This window comes from Xyrauchen texanus, chromosome 34 (assembly GCF_025860055.1).
Source record: "Xyrauchen texanus isolate HMW12.3.18 chromosome 34, RBS_HiC_50CHRs, whole genome shotgun sequence".
Taxonomy (NCBI): Eukaryota; Metazoa; Chordata; class Actinopteri; order Cypriniformes; family Catostomidae; genus Xyrauchen; species Xyrauchen texanus.
The window spans coordinates 33,462,418-33,487,389 of record NC_068309.1 but is presented as its reverse complement, the minus strand read 5'-3'; the positions used below and the strand labels follow the sequence as shown (position 1 = coordinate 33,487,389).

At 38.6% G+C, this 24,972-nt stretch overlaps 1 protein-coding gene across 2 annotated transcripts in view; it reads right to left on the bottom strand.

Moving 5' to 3' along the window:
• LOC127628137 (gamma-aminobutyric acid receptor subunit alpha-3-like) overlaps window positions 1–24,972 on the bottom strand; it is a 305,412-nt gene that overhangs the window by 89,921 nt on the left and 190,519 nt on the right. For both annotated transcript variants that reach the window (XM_052104840.1, XM_052104841.1), the window contains exon 6: window positions 7,674–7,756. In XM_052104840.1, coding sequence (XP_051960800.1) covers window positions 7,674–7,756 — 83 coding nt within the window. The remainder of the gene's footprint in view (window positions 1–7,673; window positions 7,757–24,972) is intronic.

Genomic DNA, 24,972 nt, shown 5'->3' with positions numbered 1-24,972 from the left:
ATGGAAAGGAGGAGGCGAGAACCGGCTTGATAATATAAATAAAAGTTTAATGTAAAACAGAAACAAAAAGACACAAACACACGCATGAAGGTCAGTTGCCCGTAAACGTTCTCTCTCTGTCGCACCACCGTCCGCAGTCGGCCTTTATCCCTCTCGGAGGCTTGATTAGCCTGATAAGAGCAACCCGGCCACGCCCTCCGCCCTGATGTAATTATAATCATACACTTTCTCAATAACTTCTAAACTAACTTTTTTTTCACTGAATAGTAAATATCTGTCTTCTTTGTTCTCTTTCTCTGATTCATCTGGTCTCCATTGGTGATTGAAATCTCAGTATAAAAGGGAGGATTTATTTATTTGTTGTAAATATCACTCCATGTTGCGATAATTTGCTATCATTAAATGGCCTAATTTGCATTTTATATGGATCAACATAGTGGTTTTGTGAGTATGTATAATTTTTTTTACAACACTACCATATGAATATACAGTATATATATAAATACATGAATTGATTTTATTTATTCATTATTCTTAATTTTCGAATGTGAGAGCATTTATTTATTTATTTTTTCTCCCCATTTTGGAATGCCCAATTCCCAATGGTCTCTAAGTCCTCGTGGTGACGTAGTGACTCGCCTCAATCCGGGTGGTGGAGGATGAATCTCCGTTGCCTCCATGTCTAAGGCCGTGAACCAGCGCATATATCACGTGGCTTGATGAGCGCGTTACTCCAGCGACATAGCACATGTGAAGGCTTCACGCTATTCTCCGCGGCGTCCACACACAACTCACCACGCGCCCCACCAAGAGTGAGAACCACATTATAGCGACCATGAGGAGCTTACCCCATGTGACTCTACCCTCCCTAGCAACCGGGCCAATTTGTTTGCTTAGGAGACCTGGCTGGAGTCAATCAGCATGCCCTTGATTCGAACTTGCGACTCCAGGGGTGGTAGTCAGCATCAATAGAGAGCATTTATTTGTAATTTAAAATAAAACACTACAATTCTTTCTTTCTCTTTCTACCATCAATGATGATTCTGAGAGAAAAGCCCACAGCATATTGTTGCTATAGTAAGGAACACAACTTCCAGGAGAGTCTGATTGATAGGTAAAACACAGTCTCTCATTTCAGTTAATTTTGTGGTTATTTTTCATTATTTCAACAGACAGCAAGCTTCATACATTCAGATCAACAGCATTAAGTTAAAGAGGTTAAAGTTTGTCATTTAACTGAACTGCGCACAAGCATTTGGACACATACATTAGCTGCGCTCTGTCCATTTACTGAATGAATGAATGCACGTCCTAGAATGAGCTGGGTTTTTGCTCATTTACTTGAACCGCTCACAGAATTACAATGGTATAAGATTAGTCAACTCAAGCGGATTCGTGATTTATTATCGAATGCCAAATTCATAAACCACTGGAGTGGAAATATCATTGAATACGTAAATAATTAAAGAAATAAAAACAAGAAGGGCAGCTGGTCAAATAAGTCACCAGGCCACCATCAGTTGCGATACAAAGTATCCAATCGGATATATACAAAAATCTGACAGTCTGAACATGATTGTTTCCACTTTGGTGTGAACAACCAGGTCAGATTTAATGTCATTTATAGACTGTTATTGTTTTTAAATGTTTAATTGCGAGTCACATCTTTTCCAGTTATTGCATTCAGCTGTTTTTGACGAAAAAAATGTATAATAGGCTCAACAATTTGTTTGGAGTACATAGTAAAAAATATGCATGAAAAGATAGAGATAACTATATGTAACACAGCAACTTACAGTCACTTGTACAGAAAACACAGTTTCTATATTTCTCAAACTGTATCAAAATGCGAATGCAATCAAGTCAATAGAAATCTGAAAAACTCTTCTTACCTCACATAAACACTCACTGAGCACTTCATTAGGAACACTCTGGTTCTAATAAAGTGCCCGACATTGTCTTCTGCTGTTGTAGCATATCCGCCTCAAGGTTCGACGTGTTGTGCATTCTTAGATGCTATTCTGTTCAATTGTACTACAATTGTACAGAGTGGTTATCTGAGTTACTGGAGCCTTTCTGTCAACTAGAACATTCTGGTCATTCTCAGTTGACCTCTCTCATCAATAAAGTGTTTCCATCTACAGAACTGCCGCTCACTGGATGTTTTTGTTTTAGGCATCATTCAGTAAACTCTACAGACTGTTGTGCGTGAAAATTCCAGGAGAAAAATACTCAAGCCAGCCCATCTGGCAACAATAATTATACCACAGTCCAAATCACTGAGATCACAATTTCTCCCCATTCTGATGGTTGATGTGAACATTAACTGAAGCTCCTGACCCGTATCTGCATGATTTTATGCTTGCACTGCTGCCACACAAATGGCAGATTAGATAATCGCATAAATTATTAGGTGTGCAGGTGTTTCTAATAGAGTGCTCAGTGAGTATGTAATGCAGCTTTTCCTGCTGTCCTTCCATATTATAGTGTGGTTTGCTCATAATTAATTTTACACACTTGTGCTTCTATGATAACTAAATTGCACTATACAAAGGCAAATTACTTTATTTAAATTATTTTTATCCAACAAGACGGTCTTTCTCCATCACTTGCTACACTATGCATTAAGTGTCCTATCTGCTTAAAAACCCGCTAATTACATTTTTAAATGCAGCTAAATTAAATGGTAAATGGTCTGCACTTATAAAGCGCCTTTTTAACCTTATCGGTATTCAAAGCGCTTTACACTGTTGACTCATTCACCCATTCACACACACACATTCATACACCAATGGTGGCAGAGCTGCTATGTAAGGTGCTAGCCTGCCATTAGGAGCAACTTGGGGTTCAGTGTCTTGCCCAAGGACACTTCGGCATATGGAGTCGTGTGGGCCAGTATTTGAACCACCAAACCTGCGATTAGTGGCCGACCCGCTCTACCAACTGAGCCACAGCTACCAAAATTAATTGTTCATATTATAATGATGAATCTGCCAGAGTTTTTTAAATGCATGCTCAGGGAGTGTTGTTTGCAAGCGGGTCAGTTTAAGAGAGAGGGTTGTTGGGACCAGTATCTGATATGGGCTAGATTTAGAATGTCAGCCTTACAAACCTTTTAAAAAAAATCTGATTTGAGCAGAAAATCAGATTTGGGTCACATTCAGCTGCAGTGTGAACATAGCCTCTGACTTCTCTTCGTTAATGATTACTTTAGTTTCATAGGGGTTTTGTACATCTTTTGAAATATATTATAAAAAAACGATGTACATTTCAGAATGCAAAACTTCCTCCTCACTACAAAAAGAGCATTTGTTAAATCAAGCTGCCAAAACAACTCGTTCTCTACTTCCTCCACATTGTGATTTTACACTGTGGTAGACATTTGCATCTGACCACCTCCACCACAACACATCAACTCCTACTTTACCTAATCCCTCCTGTTGCCCGGCCAGAAGCAGTGAGCAGTAAGCTTGCAAGAAGAGAGAGCAGGTCAGTCAAGAGCAGAAAGCAAATCATAACAAGTCTTAAAGGAGAAGAAGTGCCAAAACCGAGTGTTTATATAGGGTTAGAATTTGGGTGGTTTTACAAATATATGACTGTGGTAAGAAGCAAGTGCAGGTGGGAAATAAGCACCAGACATGACATTTCATACTGTTCTGAAGCTCTCAAGAAAGTCAAGATGTCATTGATCCCCCTGAGCTGTATTCAGGAGATAAGCTACAATATCATCTTGTCTGATCTGGACTGCCTTTGAGAACACAGGATTCTGTTTGTAGTTAGAGGCGGTTAGATACTCTGACTGCACCCACCTAATCCAGTTCACTACTGCTGCAGAGATTGCCATGTCAAGCTCATCACTGAGCTAATCATGCAGGGCACTCATGTGTTAAAGGCAAACATGTTAACATACTTCAGAGACTCAGACCAGCTGTGATTTAGCCACGGGTGGGCTGGGGCCATCCATTGGGTAGTCAGGTCCACCGAAATATTGCTTTCAAATCTGAGGAAACCAATATGGTATCAGAACTCGGACCAATGAACATCTGAACTGACCACTACATGTTGCATGAAGATGAGTGTATTATTGGCTAGATTGAAGTTGTGGAAAGATGCAACCTATGACACACCCCCTTCTTTCAACTGCTGCTAATGTTACTGATCCAGTCTAGATTAGGGTTAATATTAGATATCATGCAAGGATAGACGGCCGGATGTGTGTGTGTGAGTGAGAGAGAGAGAAAGAGATAGAGAGAGAGATGGAGCATGTGCAATCACATGTTGAAACACCCAATCAGAGATGCTGTCAGCTTTCTCAGTGGAAAATAGACATCCAAGCGGGGGTATTCCTCCTATTTCGCGGTAGCTGGTGCGCAAGAGTTATTCACTATAGAAACAGCGATGTCCTCTGCCATTTTAAACAGTATGTACCCAATGTGGAAATTACGATAAAAGGTAAGCGCATGAGATCTGTAATAAATCAGTCTGTTGTGTCTCTCAGCATGAGCCTTAATCCTGAAGTTGTCCGTTTAAAGCCATTTAAAGCTATTCCCTAGTTTTGGTAATGTATTAGTAATACGAGCGATCACGGAGCGCAGTTCTATGTAAACAATGACTAACGGATTAACTTTACGTCACCAACTGGCTCATATTGCACACAAAAATGATCTTTTACCACCACCTGCTGGCTAACATTTGTAATTTCAAAAATAAAGCCAGTAACTCCTAACAGATACACTTTAGTTTAGAACAGCATGAACGCATAGTGATACACACACAGTGAAGCTTCAGAGTACTGATGGTGTCACACCATCAGTGCTCATGGAACGTCTCTCGTCCAATCAGATTCGAGGACCGGAACTAACTGTGGTTTTATATATATATATATATATATATATATACACACACATAGTATATATATATAAATATATATATATATACAGATACATATACACACATGCATTACAGTATATTATGACAAATGTCGATCAGATGATTGAAATGTGTTGTGTGTGTGTGTGATGTGTGTGTGTGTGTGTGTGTGTGTGTGTGTGTGTGTGTGAAAACGGATTTTTTTTTAAAGTGTAAATTTGTTTAAAATTTTGTAGCAGTTACAATTATTTGCAATTGGACAAATGTGGAAAACTGAAACAGAGACCATTTAGCACGTCACACGTTCATTCTGGAGCATACACAGACTATGTATTTATTTATTGAACTAGCAGCCTTTTGTAGTTTAATAATCGCGCAAGAACATATCACATTTTTTATTGTATTTTGATTAATTCTGCAGCCATACTAGGAGGGATTGGGAACATAGTCTAATGACCAGTGTTGTTTGAGTTACTTAAAAAGTAATCCCAGGCCACCCAATAAACCCACAACAAATTTTAAAACCACAGCTTATGTTGGAGATAATGATTTAACAATACACTTTACGCTACGATTGTATATGTATTAACACATGAACATGTAACATTCATAATTTTAGGTTTAAAACATCATTCATATTTTTTAACGCATTTGTTCATCTTAGTTAATGTAAATTTTTACATATTGTTCATTGTTATTTCATGTTAGTTCTTAATGATGTTACATTAACCATTTTTAAATGTATCAGTATGTGTAGAGACTAACATAAACCAAGATTTAAAATGTTATAAAAGTATTGTTCATTTTTCATGTTAATTGACACACACACACAGTATATTATAAAAAAATATAAATCAGATAATTAAAATGCATTACATTATTGTGACAGATGAGTGAAGCATTAATAAAATAGTACAAAAAGTGACTTTAGAAGGTGATATATTGTTTATTTGCATATTATTGAACATAAGTCAATCATTGGCCTACAGTTCACAGCTGTATCCATTTTGCAATTTAATTCGTCAGTCAGTCCGAGATTTATTATAAGGGCTTTCCTAAGGACATGTCAATGGACACCCATATTAGGCAGATGCTTTTGGAGTGTCTCAATTTGTTTGCGTCGCATCATAAACGTACTGGCGACCTGTCCAGGGTGTCCCCCGCCTTTCGCCCAATGTTAGCTGGGATAGGCTCCAGCCCCCCGCGACCCTGTACACAGGATAAGCGGTTGACGATGGATGGATGGATGGATGGACATCATAAACGTATAGTTTTTAGGTCGCTGTGTCAAGTTAAATGTAGTTTGAAACTTAGAAACATATGTCTTGAGATCCATGCTTTTAGATTTGCGCTACATCAAGTGTTTGAACACAAGAATGCATCCTCATGTTGTGCTGTCTGCTGAAGGGTGGGCTTGTTATCTGTATAAGCTGTGCATTGTCTGTACAGCTGGAGTTTCGCTTACGGCCCCCTGGAGAAAGTAGGTTGTAATTCAAGCTTGAATTGCTCCGATGTTGGGAATATTCCTTATTACGGTCGAGGGACATGATAAATTGCGTACATTTTTTTTAACGCATACTTTTTTATATATTTAATTGCATTGAATTAACATGATAAATCCACAGCCCTAGTAAAAAATATTTACAAATCCTTTGTTTTAAATATATATTTAAATGTTACACTTTTTTTGTGAACGTGGTAGGGTAAGCTACGCACAAGATCGTGCACTTAGTCTTATCCAATTTTCGTGAGAGTTCTATTTCTAAGGGCAATTTTCATGCCAAAACAAAGCGTAAGTGGGCAAGGTTGGGATTGTTTGCGCTATCTGTGGGTGCATGCGTTCAAACTGTGGGTATGTTGTATTTTAATAAAGTGGCACAAATAGCAATTTGCTCATTTTCCTGAGAAAAAAGTTTTGCGCCAGTTTGGCCCAAAAGCTATCGATAACTTTTAAAAATAGCCATGATTTGTGTGTCAGTAGATCAATATGATTAATAATAATAATACTTATTATATTTTGTATAGCACCTTTCCAAAGCTAAATTATGCTGTACAGAAATATGTAACAAATATGTACATTACAAAACAATGAGCAATGGGAGAACAGCCAAAAACAATTCAAGCAGGTGAGACAGGGGTAAGCAGGACGAGAGGCAGCAGTCCTGAAGAGGCAGACAGAGAACATATCCAATGTATTCATTACAGTCCAGAGCAATGCAGTAGATTAATTGCATACAGCCCATTCACACCACCAAATTCGTATGAATGGGATGTCTTCATTTATATCAATGTTGCTTGACAGGAAATAGAATATTTAATAGGACGCAGACGGTGCAATAACCAGAGAAGAACCTACATATTAAATTGCACTTGACCCAACCCATCGGCGCGTCGAGTGTGTGATTTCCTCATCTAACGCCTACAACTTAGAGCATGCTTGCACAAAAATAACAAAACTTAATGGCCATGCCCACTGACTTTGCATGTCTGATGTAGTTGTAATACTCTTCTTTTCATTGCATTTGAAATGTGAGCACACTACTTGCACTACTTACTCTACAAAATGGTGTAGAATAGTATGTGATTTGGAACACATCTCATTTGTTGTTATTATTATTCTTCCACTCCTGCAGTATGGTTGTATGTTACACTGGCAACAATGGTAACCATTATGTGACAGAAAAAAGCAGTAAATTCGCTCAGTCTGTCAAAACAAATGATCCTGGCCAACCCAATCAAATGCATCTGACTATTCTACTGGACTCTATAAAGAAAGACATTAATAAGAAAGACTTTTCACTTACAGCTTCCAAACTTCAGAGGGCAGGCATGGGCATCCATGGGAAAATCTTCCAGATGCATGGGGCACTCAGCATGGATGGTTAATCTATATAGGAAAAAAGACAGGGAAAGAGAGAAATACATTTAAAATCAACCTGAAACGGTGCAGTGTCAGACCTAAATGTGAGTTTGCACTGGATTGTGGAGGATTGCAACCCTACTGAAACCCCAAAGGCACCCACTTTTGAGGAGGCATTTTATTATTATTGAATAGACTGATATATTGATTTAGAATTTGTACTTTTTTGCTCCGCATATGAAAGAAAGTGATGCAGGTTTGGACGATATAAGGGTGAGTAAATTATCACTTCCTTTAAGATAGAAAACATTAAAGAAAAACAGACAGTCAAAGGGAGTCGCACGGCGGTTGCATCTGGCGGATTACATGGCGCATTCTAAAATTTGGAACAATTGTTTTCTATGAACGTACACACACCACCGCCACTCGGCATCTGTCGTCAGTTCCCACCTGACTCCGGAGGCTGCTCAAATTTCTGATATGCCACGGAGCGCAACTCACATATTTTCCATTAAATTCAACCCAAATCATTATCATTGTAATTATTAGTTACTCTAGCCTTGTTAAAAGGGAAAAACCTTGGTAACTTTTGTGTGTACTGTCTGCCACCTGAACCACATTGACATGCCCTGTGCTTGATACCTGTGCCGTGTCCTAGCCGTGATGTGGCGGGCAGCCTCTCATCTGGTGTGTGGCCACCTTAACTGTAACTGTCTGTACTGTATCCATTTACAGTATCTAACACTCAGCTAAATGTAACGTAGATTAACATGAATAAGGGACCATTGTTTCAAAGATACTATTTTAATAGAATTTATAAAAATACAAAGGCGAACATGCTTTAGTGGACAAGAACTTGTGTGTATATTTTATGAGCCCTTGCTGGAAATTAGCCGAGTCACCAGCCGACAACTTGCACAGCGTCAGGTAAATTGACCTATAAATAGAACCCTGAAGCTATTAATTAGCGAGTGTCAAGGCCTTGTTCACTGAGGTGAATCAAAGTCGTCTCGCAGACAGTTTATTGGCCGCGAGATACCGTTGGCTTGTTTCTCATTCGCTCAACAGACGTCTGCACAGAACCACAGGTGGTAATTTATTCTGTGCACCTCTCTTCAGATTGATGTAGTACTGTCTGAATTTGTGGCGTTCCTCCTTGACCCTCTCCAAGGCTGTGAAAAAGGCAGAATCCTGTGCCTGTCAAGTCTGAGAATCTACAGCTCTGGAAAGGATGTGACATGATTTTCCAGAAGCAGACAGCAAGTGCAGTGTGTGCTACTGAGTATATAAGTGAGTGTGAACAGTAAAGGTCATTACATTACAAGATGTGTCGTAAGCATGAAATAGGACTAACAGGGCTGGGCGACACTTTGAATATTTACAATGGTTTTGAAGGTGATATCCAAAAACGAAAAAAAAAAAAATCTGTAACACTGGATAAATTATCAGCAAGTGCGTGTGAAATACACTGTCACTACTGACTGTGTTCGTGAGCAGCCTCCGAGACACTGGTTCTTGCCCCATGGAAACCCGGAAGTAATTGCGTTCACATAAACAATGGTAAGTGAAATTCAGAAGTTGCATTTTCGCTTTAAAATTATAATTTACTTCACTGACTGTTAGGTTTAGGGTTGGGGTTTGGAAGTAGGGTTGGTAAAATATGCATTTCTCTTCCCTGTATAGACCACTCCCATTTTTACTCAATTGTGGTGGAAGTGGTGTTAGAAAGCCGTCAAACAGTTGTGTTTGATTTGACAGATTAGACTAAAAACCATCATGAATACAGAAATATTCTTCACTACACAATTAGTATTAGGATATACTTTAAGTTAATAACATACCTGTAATATTATTTGCTATAAATGTTTAACGTAATGCCATGAGTTGAATTGATCTTCTCAGTCCAGTCAGCTCTATTAATGGCTTGAAGCCCAGACATCTATAGGAGTTCTCAAAATAATTTTTCAACCACGGAATCCGATAAACGTTTACTGTTTGCACATGGTTTGTGCCACCACTTCTGTGTGTGACATAAGTGGTGACGTTGCCAAAGGATTGGTCTATTACATCATTTACAACTAAAAATAGAACTCATGTTTGGCGCCACCCTGTGGATATTTCACCCGGAAACTGGAGCTCACACATGCCCATATGGTCAACAACACTTCCAGCTTCTGCCAATGGGGACAGATATTTGAATTTCGGTAACCACAGTCCGATTTCAGCAGCAAAACATTCAACCTACTATCGGTGAATTCCCAGTGTGATCAGTCTGGATTGTTTTATTTGGCCATTGAAATTCTTAAAGACTGCGTCGAATGAACGCAGTTTCGAATCCTTCTTTGTCTCTACCTTGGCCCAACAGTGTTCAAGTTGGTAGTAGAGTTGTTTCAATTAATTCTGTCACTACACATAAATGTTCACGGAAGTCCCAGTGTGGGAGTTTTCGTATTTTAAAATGTTTTGTTAAATTGCCTGCTATTGGGGCATACTGTCTCAAAAGTTCAACATGTGTTCAATAAACTGTATCTTCTTTACAGGGCAGTAACAGTGAAAATGTTCAATATATTTTCTGTAGCCAATACTTTTAGGAGGTACTGTATGTGCATATGCAGAAATTGACTTACCCTGAGAAATATTCACTCAAATAAAAAGTGACAACTTGCAATCTGCCCTATATTGAATATTGTAAAAAGACTGAAAAAGACTGAGATATAACAGCTTGTGAGTGTGACTATGTTTAAAGTTGTATCAAGGATGTGACAAAATGTTTACTGCTATTTTTTTTAATACATACTCTGCTGAAGGGTTTGTGTATGGTATCGTCAGAGTGTGTGACAGACAGCTGGCATAACAGCACTAATTCTGTGTGCACATGTGTGCCCATGGTCACGTAGCTCAGCTGGCCAGTCAGTGCGCATGCAAGCCACTGCGGCTGCTTTACTGGCCATTTGTCAGTTTCACGGTCAGTGAGCGTTGCTGGCCTCTTGGGCCTGCAGGTCCCTGTGGGCTTTTCCCCCAATGCTGCGCTTTGTCTCAGGCACTCTCAGCTTCTGAGCCTCTTTTTCAGCTCCTCAATAACATTCTGACCCAGCGATCCTCAGCAAATTACCTGCTCCCAGAGAAGTTCACACAAGGCCAACAACACAAGGAGATTTGCTTTAAAAGTCTTTACCCTGGATGTACATACATGCAGGATCAAAATGAACTAATTGCCTCACCTGCCTGAATTGAGAAAATGTACTTGATGTAACTATTTCTTACTGGCCAAGAAACTCTATATTCTTCTTTAAATAGCTTTAATGTACAGTAGTTAGCTACTTTTTAAAAGAGTAGCTTGACTGTAGTTTAACTACTTAAAGTTATGATTAGCTTGTAGCTTGGAAAGCTAGAGTTGCAAAGTAGATTCCCCAACACTGCAACGGTGGGACCATTACTTTTGCTTTTAAATTCTGACAATTTCAATGGTTGTATGTTGCTATTTCTAAATAAAAGTTACTAGTCAAATGACCAATAGATCGCCAAAACCAATTTTAACTTGCATTTCGTGCTTGGCACACGATCTTACACCCATATCCAACCCCCAAGACCAACAAAGCTGCCTTTTATGCCCTATTAAAGTTTAGTCTCTCAATTTCATCATAAAACCAAACAAGTGCTCATTGCAACTTGTCTGTTAAGGCCTGATTCAAAGATAATATTATGTGTAAAAGCTGCACTGCAGCCAGAGCACAGCTGTCTCTCCTCCAGCTACATTCCTGCGTGCTGATTTGGGGAAGGTGAGAGGTCCCTGAAGCCTGTTAGGACGAGTGTAACCATCTGTCCATCCTACACCTCCAGCTAACTGCACCCCAGGGCTGGATTGAGCTGTTTGGAACAGGCAGAGAGCCGGCGAGCTGTAGAAAAGTGCAGGCAGGCTCTGTCAGAATTTATGAGGCATGTTCCTTTGAGAAATTTAATGTAGTCATAGCGGTACAACATTTTAAACGATTATACTTTTAAATAAAACAGATTTGCATTACTGAATGGACCTAATAAACCATAGTCAGTGTAGATATACCATATTTAATGACACAAGAATGAAAACGATGCTGTGAGGGATAGAAGTACAGTGCATTCAAGAGGTTTACGGTTATGTACCTTGGTGTGGATGACAAAATTATTTGAAAATATGTCTTTACAAAAACAAATTGATTCGTGGAACCAAATTGGAGAGTGATGGAGCTTTTTTCTTATCTAAAGAGCAATGTTTGGTGTAATCTAACAAATTAGATTGTAATCTAAATACTTTTACTAATAAATTTAATACTAAAGCCAAAAATGATGATGTGCTACATTTAAATTATTGTAATCAGATTACAGTTACTGGCTTTCAAATAAGGGAATTACTTTTAAATACATACCTTGCACTGTAAACCCAAACAGTGTTATTTATTTAAAGAACCAAGTACTCTTTATTCAAAATATGTTCAACAAATTTAAGATTTAAAGTCTTCTTAACCTCTAACAAAGATTTTAGCAGAAATTGTATTTTTAATTTGTAAAAACTAAAATCAAGGTTTTTAGTTAAGTTAACTTCAGGTAACAGATTCAGTAATAATTGTATTTTTCAATTTGTTACAAATGCTCTCTAGTGGTGGGTTTTCCTCTTTAATGATGTTCAGAATCCGCCATTAAGGTGTGTCCTCGCTTCGCTTCTCACCGACTGATTCAAAAGTTATTTCATGGTAATTCAGAACTTTTTTTATAAATATGTGAAATTACTATTATATTATCCATATGTGTTAATGTTTCATAAATAGCCCTAACAAGTACTTGTTGTTGGGAGACGATGTGAGATTTTACAGAATTTAACTTCAGTTTAATGGCGATATTTTAGAATATTGATAGTAAACATTACCGCAACAATTGATGCAGTGTGGGATTAAGCAGCTCTTTTGGGATCGACGGTTTTGATTATTTATTTTTTTTCACATTTAGAAACATTTTATCATTACGAATGTTTGTTTAGTACAGTACAATTTTATATATACTGAAGGCGAAAACTTTGGAATAATGTACACATTTCACTGTTTCGGTAGGAAATTGGTACTTTAATTCACCAAAGTGGCATTCAACTGAACACAAAGTATAGTCAGGACATTACTGATGTAAAAAACAGCATCATCACTATTTGAAAAAAGCTATTTATGATCAAATCTAGACAGGCCCCATTTCCAGCAGTCATCACTCCAACACCTTGTCCTTGAGTAATCATGCTAAATTGATAATTTGATACTAGAAAATCACTTGCCATTATATCAAACACAGTTGAAACCTATTTGGTTCATTAAATGAAGCTTAACATTGTCTTAAGTGTTTGTTTTTGAGTTGTACAGTATACAATAGACTGGCATGTGTTAGGGTCAATATTAAGTAAAAAATGGTAAAAAAGAAACAGCTTTCTCTAGAAACTCATCAGTCAATCATTGTTTTGAGGAATGAAGGCTATTTAGTGCTTGAAATTGCCAGAAAACTGAAGATTTCATACAAAGGTGTACACTACAGTCCTCAAAGACAAAGGACAACTGTCTCTAACAAGGACAGAAAGAGATGTGGAAGGCCAGATGTACAACTAAACAAGAGGATAAATACATCAGAGTCTCTAGTTTGAGAAATAGACATCTCACATGTCCTCAGCTGACAGCTTCATTGAATTCTACACGCTCAACACCAGTTTCATGTACAACAGTAAAGAGAAGACTCAGGGGTGCAGGCCTTATGGGAAGAATTGCAAAGAAAAAGCCACTTTTGGAACAGAAAAAAAAGAAAAGGTTAGAGTGGGCAAAGAATCAGACATTGGACAACAGATAATTAGAAAAGAGTGTTATGGATCTTAAACCCATTGAGCTTTTGTGGGATCTGCTAGACTGTAAGGTGCATGAGAAGTGCCAAACAAGACAGCCACATCTATGGCAAGTGCTACAGGAAGTGTGGGGTGAAATGTCACATGAGTACCTGGACAAACTGACAGCTAGGATGCCAAGGATCTGCAAAGCTGTCATTGCTGCTCATGGAGGATTTTTGATGAAACTCTTTGAAGTAGTTTGAAGTAGTTTTTTTCCAAATTGTATTAGTAATTTTTCACGTTATTAATGTCCTGACTATACAATGTGATCAGTTGAATGCCACTTTGGTGAATAAAAGTAAAAATTTCTTTCCATAAGAGCAAAATCTGTACATGATTCCAAACTTTTTGCCATCAGTGTAGATTTTATTAATTTTTTAATCAGTTGTTGTTGTGTAATGGACTGCTAACTTATGTTAGTTTTTTCACATTTTCTTAAGAATATTGAGAGCTCAGAGCACTTGATTGGACTTGTATACAGACAGAGATATAAAGTGGTAGATGTAGCTTGCCTTTCACATGGTACAAGTTCCAGAGGCAAGTAACAAATATACATGTAACTGTATTTTAAGTTGTAGAATAGCCATTGATGTGTGTGTGTGTGTGTGTGTGTGTGTGTGTGTGTGTGTGTGTGAGCGTGTATTTATCACTTTGTGGGGACCAAATGTCCCCATAAGGATAGTAAAACCCGAAATTCTTGACCTAGTGGGGACATTTTGTCGGTCCCCATGAGGAAAACAGCTTCTAAATCATACTAAATTATGATTTTTGAAAATGTAAAAATGCAGAATGTTTTCTGTGAGGGTTAGGTTTAGGGGTTGTGTTAGGTTTAGGGGATAGAATATAAAGTTTGTACAGTATAAAAACCATTATGTCTATGGAAAGTCCCCATAAAACATGGAAACACAACATGTGTGTGTGTGTGTGTGTGTGTGTGTGTGTGTGTGTGTGTGTGTGTGTGTGTGTGTGTGTGTGTGTATGTATATATATATATATATATATATATATATATATAAATATGGGGCAGTGGTGGCTCAGTGGTTGAGGCTCAGGGTTACTGACCAGAAGGTCGGGGGTTCAAGCCCCAGCACCACCAAGATGCCACTGTTGGGCCCTTGAGCAAGGTACTTAACTCCAGGTTGCTCTGGGGGGATTGTCCCTGTAATAAGTGCACTGTAAGTCGCTTTGGATAAAAGCGTCTGCCAAATGCATAAATGTAAATGTAAATGAGGAAGATTTAAATTAATTGGTTACCCCTAATGTCTGCCAAGCAAGTTTAATAGAAATAATGTCTCAAATGTCAGGTGACCTTTATCTGAACTGTTGTGTTCATACAGAAGCTGATACTGTAAACTGTGTACAGCCTCATTTTCATCCACAACACAGTTACTCACGTACTGTAATTTGCAACATAGTCATTGTTATTCAAAAGTTAGTCTAATGCAAAAAGGAATCATTACCAATGCATCTCTAGTGAGAGAGATCTTTGAGTGCTGCCCAGCTTTTCATTCGTACTTTTACATTATGTATGAAATTGCAACTCAATTGTATATTCTCAATTTTGTCTTTTCAATTCATAGTGAATGAAATGTATCTTTCTTGTCACTCCATTTTAGGTCTATACTGAGTTTCAGCACATTACAAATCAGAATCTTCAAAACATGTTCTACGTAGAACTTGACTGCCACAGTCTTCACCTGATGACTTTATATCGTCAGAAGGCACCAAAGACAGGAAAGACTTCTGATGCACTTGCTGAGATTCTTAGGATTCATGACTTGAAGGTATTATGATCTTAGTTATTTGTTATTGTTGCTTGGTTTAACACACCTTGCATTCATTTATTACAGAATCATTTAAGCCTTTCCCATTTTGAATGTGAATGATCTGAAAAGTTGAATTCAGAAAAATTTAAAATCAGCATCTCTTGGCATGGAACAGGCTTTGCTGGTGTTCTGACAAAGCCCTAGCGTTGAAGGAATAGTTAGTACAAAATGATAATTCTATTATCATTTACTCAACTTTTATGCCGTCTCAAAATTGTATTCTTTCTTCAACAGAGCACAAAGATTTTTGCTGTGATACACTCACACCGATACAGTAGGTTTTAGATGAGAATATACCAAATGTAATTACTTTTTCACTGTAAACCTCGACATCTGCAGTCTCCTTGCAGAATCCAGATTTGACAATGTGTCTGTGTTTGTACATGCTTAGTACTCACACTCTGTGTATGCATCAAGATTGAGCAAATGAAATCGAGCTTCAGGTCATAATTGTGAAAGGGGGATGCAGATGCCAAGATTTATTTTCAAATCATATCTAAATAAAAATATCTTTGTGTTTGTGTTCTATGGAAAAAAGTCATGAGTTTGAGAAGATTTGATGTTTCATCTGAACTGTATCACAACCGGGTGGAGTAAGAGAAGAGTTGGAGAGAAATGGCCAATTCTCTTGGACAGTCATGAGTTTGAGAAGGCATAAAGGTGATAAATGGTGAGTGTACACTAAACAATTTTAAACCGATTTTCGCTCGCCGACAGTTTTGTGGAGATTGCCGACAAAAGCCTGAAATCGTAGGCAAATCGGAGCTCGCTCTCGTGAGCAACGATCACAATGTATGAACTATCAAAGACATGATTTAAGAGAATCGCCGACATGTCACCGATGTCAGCGAGATATCTAGAATGTTAAATATCTGAACTTGTCTGCGATTCCAAATCGTGCAAGGTGAAATATGTTTTGACTGAATACAACAGCAGCGTGGACCAACAGTCAATGAGAGAGCAAGAAATGGGGCACGAAAATTTCAGTGGGAGGAGTCCTGATGTACCTGCAACAGAACATCAACTAGCATGGCTGCGGTATCAAGAAAGTCTCATTGGACTGAAGAAATGGAGGAAAAATTAGTGGAACATTGGCAGGAGCACCAGATTTGATGTTTCATCTGAACTCTACCACAACCGGGTGGAGAAAGAGAAGAGTTGGAGAGAAATTGCCAATTCTCTTGGACAGTCAGGTAAGCAAATAGATTTTTCAGGAGGAGGTACTTTTTCATATTGTAACCAATAAAATAAATGACACCTTTAGGTGATTAAAAACATACACATCATATTCTGAAATGCATAACGTATGATCATACATTTGTTTTCTTATCTTGTATCACTTCTCGCGTGTACTCTGACTGGACTCCAAATAACGTTTCCCAACAGAGTCGTCGGGGATTTGTCAATAGTGAAATGTTTTGTAATGTGTTCACACCTGTCGTCGATTCTTCGTGTAATTTGAAAACGCTACGACTTCCATGACAAGACAGATAGTCGTGTAATATGAACTGTACCACAATCCGACGTCTTTGAAAGTCATGTAGTGTGTAGGAGTCATAAATGGTGAGAGAATTATCAGTTTTGGGTGATTATTACTTTAATTAACACTGAAAATAACAAGTCTGTTTATAAGAGTTATAAACAATTATATATATTCAGACCATTATAAGGGTAACAAATTTTAGCAATATGAGCGGGAACTGCATTTTTTTTCTTGCCATTTACTCACCCTCAAAACGTTCCATGCCCATAAGACATTTTTCAAATGGAGATAATTTAAAGAATGTTGCAATCACTGATTTCCATACAGTAATATTTGACAGTGGCTCACTTTAAAGCTCAAAGCACCCCAAAGTGTCAAAAGTACTTGATTTAACATGTGCGTCATAAACTAAGACTTCTGAAGAATCTGCATGCACTTTGTATTTTGAACAGACCAAAATTAATTATTCACTTTAAATTCATATCACTGATAAATTCTGTATACAGAGCCCATTTCAATTGCAGTAACAGCATCAATAACATCCAACCTTATTTGATATTGCTTGTCTTGTGGCCCAGTGCCATGACACCAGAACCAATGATGTTTGAAGTTGTTGACATGTCGCCATATTGAATTGTGTTGTGTATACTGGAGTTGATCTGTGATTTGAGAAAATTCTGTTTATTTACCTCACAAAGTAAAAGTAAGGCTTCAGAGTAATATTGACTACTTTTACTGTAGTTTTATGGTGTTTTTTTGTTATTCCATTGTGAATCTTGACAGCTCACTTTTCACTAATTTTATGGTGAAAAGAAATCAAAAGAAAAATGTAGGTCTGAAACAATGTGAGGGTGAGTAAATATAAAAATATACTATTTTTGTGTGAACTATTCCTTTAAATGGGCATTAATTAATTTAAAACATATTTTACTCAATGATATTTTGGCACTTTTCTCATTTCTGCATTTAAGTCTTAAGATTCAGAAGAGCCAGATTTTGGTGTTTCAGCCGTTGCCCTGTTAGCACCATCAGAGTACTCACAGATCCTGCAATTCACTATAACCTGGCCAGAATTTCTATTGTAAGTCATTACCTACCTGCCTAAGCTTTCGGAAGGATTTTGGAACTTTTGGACTGATCTATGCATTGGATCCGAGTTACCCAAAAGAGATGGCACCTTTTTCAATTTCACTTGTTATGTGGAATTACACAAAGCGACTGGAGTGTGAGACAGTTATTCCCCAGATTCTTATATAGCAGTTGCTGTTTCCAATTAAGTGTAGCACAAGCTAGTAAACTGCTAGAGTTACCAGACCAGTCATTTTCAGAGGTTAAAGAAATATTCTGGATTCAATACAAATTAAGCTCAATTGACAGCATTTGTTGCATTATGATGATTACCAAACAAACAAACAAAAATGGTCATCTTAAGAAATAAGAATAATAAAAAATTGCTTTTATAAATTGATTGATTTTTATAAAATTCACATTTTAATATGTTTAAAGCTTAAAAAATTTGACTCAGGGTTGAGCAGATATTATCATGAGATATATATGTATATATATATATATATATATATTTTTTTTTTGTGATAAACAACATTATGCTGTTGAGCATAACTTTTGAACCCTGAATATTCCATTAAAGTAAAGTTTAAAAGACAGGTGGTTTTAAAAGGGTTAAAGTTATAGGAGGTGTAAAACCAGTGTAGCTGTATACAATTTTTCCTAGTTAACTATACTACTGCTAAGTTTGTATTTCTGTGTATGACTTGTCAGCATGCCTTCATGTTACTCTTTAGATATATGATTGAGCTGGTTGCTTGCCTGTCAAATGTCTCAGCGGCGTCCGCTTTACCTCGGTGCAGGGCGAGAATGCTGCCACCCTGCGGGCGGAGGCCGCGACCCTTATGCGCAAAGGCGCAATAGAGCCTGTCCCTCCAACCGAGATGAGGAAAGGGTTCTACAGCCCTTACTTCATCGTGCCAAAGAAAGGCGGTGGGTTGCGGCCAATCTTGGACCTGAGAGTTCTGAACCGGGCCTTGCACAGAAACACATTTTGGCATACATCCGGCATCAAGATTGGTTCGCGGCGATAGACCTGAAGGATGCATACTTTCACGTCTGGGTTTTACCTCGACACAGACCCTTCCTTAGCTTTGTTTCGACAGTCGGGCGTATCAGTACAAGGTCCTCCCCTTCGGTCTGTCCCTGTCCCCTCATGTCTTCACGAAGGTCGCAGAGGCAGCTCTTGCCCCGTTAAGGGAAGTGGGCATCCGCACACTCCACTATCTCTAAAGCTGCCTGATCCTATCACACTCTCGGGAGTTGTTGTGCGCACAAAGGGACCTGGTGCTCACGCACCTCAGCCATCTAGGGCTTCGGGTCAACTCAGAGCATCTCTTTTCTCGGCATGGAGTTAGACTCAGTCTGAATGATACCGCGCCTCACAAGAAAGCGTGCGCAGACATTGTAGAACTGCCTAAAGTCATTCAGGTGGTTCCACTGAAATACTTTCAAAGGCTCCTGGGGCATATGGCATCCTCGGCGGCAGTCACGCCGCTCAGGTTGATGCATATGAGACCGCTTCAGCACTGGCTTCAGACTCGAGTCCCAAGATAGGCATGGCACCCTGGCACACATAGCTTGGCTATCACGCCGCTCTGCCTCCACATATTCAGCCCTTGGACAGACCTCATGTTTTTACAGGCAGGTTTTTGCAGGCAGGAATCCTCCTACAGCAGATGTCCAGATGTGTCGTGGTCAACACTGATGCCTCCAAGTCGGGCTGGGGCGCCGTGTGCAATGGGCATGCAGCTGCTGGCTCCTGGACAGGACCAAGGCTGTGTTGGTACATCAACTGCCTAGATGCTGGCTGCACTGCTCACCCTGCGGAGGCTATTGCCGTTGATCCGGGGAAAGCATGTGTTGGTCCACAGCGACAGTAACGTATATAAATAAAAAGTAATACATTTAAAATGTAAACTCATATGTACAGTATATCTGTTCTCATTTCTGTGGCAGTTGAAGGGTTTGCGCAAAAGTACAAGGAAAAAAATATAGACATAATTTTGAAGTTGTAACTGTGTGAAAATTATATATTTACCGTAATTTCCGGACTATTGAGCGCACCTGAATATAAGCCGCACCCACTGATTTTTAAATAAAATATTATTTTGAACATAAATAAGCCGCACCTGTCTATAAGCCGCAGGTGCCTACCGGTACATTGAAACAAATTAACTTTACTCAGGCTTTAACGAAACACGGCTTGTAACAAAAATAAATAGGCTTTAACGAAACACGGTGTGTCAGCTGGGCGTGGTCAAGCGCCCGTCCGGAGAGAAAAGCGGTAAGGGCGCTTACACCTGAGCTAAATTATGTCTAACACCGGTGTCTAATTTCAGTAAGCATGGGGAGAGCGGCATAAAAGGCAGCAGCCACAGAGCTGAGAGAGTGACACACGTCAGTCTAGTGTTGGCGCATAGAAGAATTGAGAAACTTTATAAAATTGATTGTAAACATTGCTGTGGCCATTAAAAGCCTTACCTGGAACGTCAAGTGCCCTGCTGAAAACTGTCACACTGGTGCCCGTGTGACAGTTTTCCCAAGAAGGACACGTGAAGCAGGGCACTTGAAATTAGACACAGGTGTTAGACATAATTTAGCACAGGTGTAAGCGCCCTTACAGCTTTTCTCTCTCGGACGGGCGCTTGACCACGCCCCCGCTGCCACACACGGCTTGTAATAAAACATTTGCTATTAAGTAGCCTACCAAGAAAGTCATTGGTCACTATCTTCCTCGTCCTGTGCACTGAAACCACTGAAGTCATCTCCTTCGGTGTCGGAGTTGAATAGCCTCAGATTTTGTCTTTTTGCCCTGAGTCAATTCCTCACGCTGCTGTTTCCAACGTCTTATCATCGACTCATTAAGACCAAGCTCCCGTGCAGCAGCTCTATTTCCTTTTCCAACAGCCAGATCAATCGCCTTCAACTTGAAAGCAGCATCATATGCGTTTCTCCATGTCTTCGCCATGATGAGGGTGACAAAATGACAACCGTAATCAGAATGATGGGAAGTTTGAGCGCGCTCGATTTAATCTAAACAGTAAACAAAAAAAGTTGTTTTGACCTTAACCCATTCGGCAATTTCATTGGTCTAATGAAAGCTTCACGCCGCCAAAAAACTGAGCAGGTCACAGAATGTTTTTTTTTTTTTTTTTTTTTTTTTATAAAATTTTAAAGCGGGAAAAATCCATATATTAGCCGCGTCATTGTATAAGCCGCGAGGTTCAAAGCGTGGGAAAAAAGTTGCGGCTTATAGTCCGGAAATTACGGTAAATATATATATCCAAATGATATATATATTTTTGAATAACTTACCCAACACTGCTAAAGAGCTTGCTGATTCCTTGTGCTTTTGTGCTACTCAGGTCTGTTATGTGGTTTGATTGTCTATTATCTGATCAGACAAGATTATTTTACATTTACAAGAGCAGTAAAATAAAAATTAAAAAATGAGAAGCTGATGGTGATATTTCAACTAAGTCTTCAACGGACGCAGCAGACCATGAGCTGAGCACTACACTTTACAGCACTCACAGATTGCTTAGTCATGGCTTCTGCACTTTTTCTTCTGTCTGTTTCTTCCTAAACTCTTTTTCAGCAAGATCCTAGCACCTTTAATAGTTTAATAAGATAAAGCTGAGTCCCTCCTGGGTAATATGGCCATTAAAGGTTATGATGTTCAGGCCCCTGCAAATTAACTTGCACTTGCAAGAGGAGGAACTCTTTGTGGCACTGACATTAATTAATGAGCATCCAGTAGGGTTCTGAAGCCTTCTCTGCCCGAAGCCAAAAACACGACAATGCTGAAGAGCCTTCTGAGGGATATTCCTATCCAGAACCCAAGAACCGCAATTGATCTTCCTTCTAGTACCAACGATAGCTTCTTGCAATGATTGTGACAGCTAAACACATGCACCCAGTCGAAAAAACATGTAAACATCCACCCAAACTTCTCACAAGCATGTTTGGCCACTAACCTCACTGCATTATTAAAGGAATAGTTCATCCAAAAATATAAATGATCTCCTCATTTACTCATCTGTCTTCTGAAGTGATTCAATCGGTTTTGGGTGAGAACAGACCAAAATGTAACTCCTTTTTCACTATAAATCGTGCCATCTGCAGTCTCCTTGGCGATAGTGATTTCAAGCTCGATTACTTCCTAGCATCTAGTGCTCTGCGGTTGCATCAAGCACTAGAAAGTGTAATCAAGCTTGAAATCGTGTTGTGCCTAGAGACTGCAATGACATGATATACAGTGAAAAATGGAATTATACTGTGGTCTGTTCTCATCCCAAATCAATTGGATTGCTTCAGAAGACATGGATTTAACCACTGGAGTTGTGTGGATCACTTTTATGCTATCTTTAAGTGCTTTTTGGATCTTGAAAGATTTGGTCACCATTCACTTGCATTTTATGGACCTACAGAGCTGAGATATTATTCTAAAAATCATCATTTGTGTTTAGCAGAAGAAAGAAATTCATACACGTCTGGGATGGACAGTCTCGTTCTTAAAGGTTCCTGATGCATTTACATTTACGACTTACAGTGCACTTATTACAGGGACAATCCCCCCGGAGCAACCTGCAGTTAAGTGCCTTGCTCAAGGACGCAATGGTGGTGGCTGTGGGTGGCTCGAAACAGCGACCTTCTGATTACCAGTTTACCAGTTATGTGGTTTAGACCACTACACCACCACCACTCCGCTTATGGAATTATTATGAAATTTATTACCTTCATTTTGGTTTTCCTGTATCATTACGAAGGTTTTATCATGAATGTCCAGTAAATATAGTAATAAAATTAAGGTTATTTTAACAAAACCATGGTAAACTTTGTGGTTACTATGGTTACACAACAAATCCCAAAGCTCAACTATGCTTAGTGTAAAACCATGGTTATTTTCATAAGGCATGCATTAAGGTATTATGAGGGAACAGAAAATAATTGCGAAGTTATTGTGAAGGAAATCAAAAGAAAATAAATCCCCCCTTTTGCATGATGATGACTTCAAATAAAACAGTATAATTTAACACAAAACATAATGGATAACACTAAACAGAACTGTATACACAACTACAACCCTTATTGATAACCAACAACAACTATTAATTGTCCACATAAGCCGTCATATCTTGCCCCAGCCTACATAATTAAATATTTGGCTGCAGGAGACTATAGCCACTCCCCCAACCACAGCTCAGTTGAAACAACAATTTTTTTTCTCTTGAACTTTAAACAAATGTAAATACATTAATGCAAACCACAGATTATACCACATATTGGTATTGAGTAAAATGAAAAACATAAATAAAAAGAGTAAAATTTGATAACATACAATTTACCAAGGGAAAAATTAATTTTATGCAGAGACAACAACAAATAAGCAATTTGTTGCTCTTTTCATTTGGGCATCCCGACCAGCCCAATAAATCACCAAATGGTGTGAGTTTGGGGCAGGGCTATCTTTTTATGTGACCAAATGGCAGACATTGGTCGTGCTTGGGAAACCAGATTGAAAACTGTCATTATTTGTGCAATTCCCTTTGTTTCCTCTAGTGGTGCAGAAATTTCACACTTCACCTGTAAAGCTACACCTTCAATCGCTCTGTGGGCCTCCCTTGCCTCAATGTAATCTCACTCCCTTTTATCGCCTGTGTTGATCTGAAGGTCCCATCCCTCACTGTCTGTCTCTGAGGCTTCCTTTGTGTCACTTAATCCATCAACACTATCATATTCGCTAGAGGTTCACTCTTCGCCAAGTATGCTCTTCTTAGAGAGAACATCAACATTGACCTTTGGCCTGGCTTCTGGGAGCTGATGAGAAGTTGAAAGTGTTCTTGATGTGTGACAAATCTTCTGTAAGGATAGTGTAGCATCGTCCGTTACCCTTATCGTCATATCCCAGGATGTGCTGGTTGATCAATGAGGGTTTGCAGTAACTGAGACAAGATTCCCATCGCTCTGCTTCTGCTTTACTTAATGATGACAGTTTGTGGATATAGGGCATTGATACTCGGACTCGCCAACCAATCTACAGTCACAGGAGAGCCATACGTGCCGTACGAAGGCCAGACAGAGAACAATGAACATTAAACTTGCTTGAGAAGAGGAAAACTATTAAATAAAGTGTTCAGACAAAACAAACAAACAAATATAAAAAAAAACTCTGGGTCAAGAGGGAGATATGTATTGACCACAGTGCTTTCTGTTGGACTTCTTTGTGGAAATGGCCTAAGTGGGTGGTTCTTGGCCAGTTTTAGCTGTAAGCTCTGACAGATGTATAACGCATAGTAAAGTTCTACTTTTACTGGTCAGTTTTAAATGATCGTTAGCAGGGCCGGACTGGGACACAATTTCAGGCCGGGAAATCCTACACCCATCCAGGCCATCCTATGCACCCAAATAAAATTTAGAAACACGGACAACCTTGTATCTAATATAATATCGCTCTGTCTCTCCCTTTTACCTGGATCATCAGCCTCATACACTAAGTAAAGAGGAGTACTAGTGTTATTGGAAATTTAAACTAAAACATTACCATATATATATATATATATATATATATATATATATATATATATATATATATATGTATGTATGTAGTTATTGTGTGTGTATTTTTCTTGTACCTGTCACTTCTTCTGGACTCATGTTACAAACAGAACTGTCCAACACTCCACCGTGGTGCAAAACAACCACCTTATTGTAATTTGTTTGCCCAGAATATACATTTATTTTAGTAAAAATCTAAGTATTATATTTATGACAAAATGTTGTTGTTTTTATCTTAAAACTACTTAAATATCCAACATTTATCAACACTATATTTCATACAATATGTAATTTTTTTTCTTTTCTTATTTTGCTTCTACCGGTCATCTCACTCCCTGGCTGAATCTGATGTGTGATCATTGCACCACAGCTAGTGCTAGGTTGGCTGTCTCCACCTTCATTTGATGGAAAAAAAAAAGGA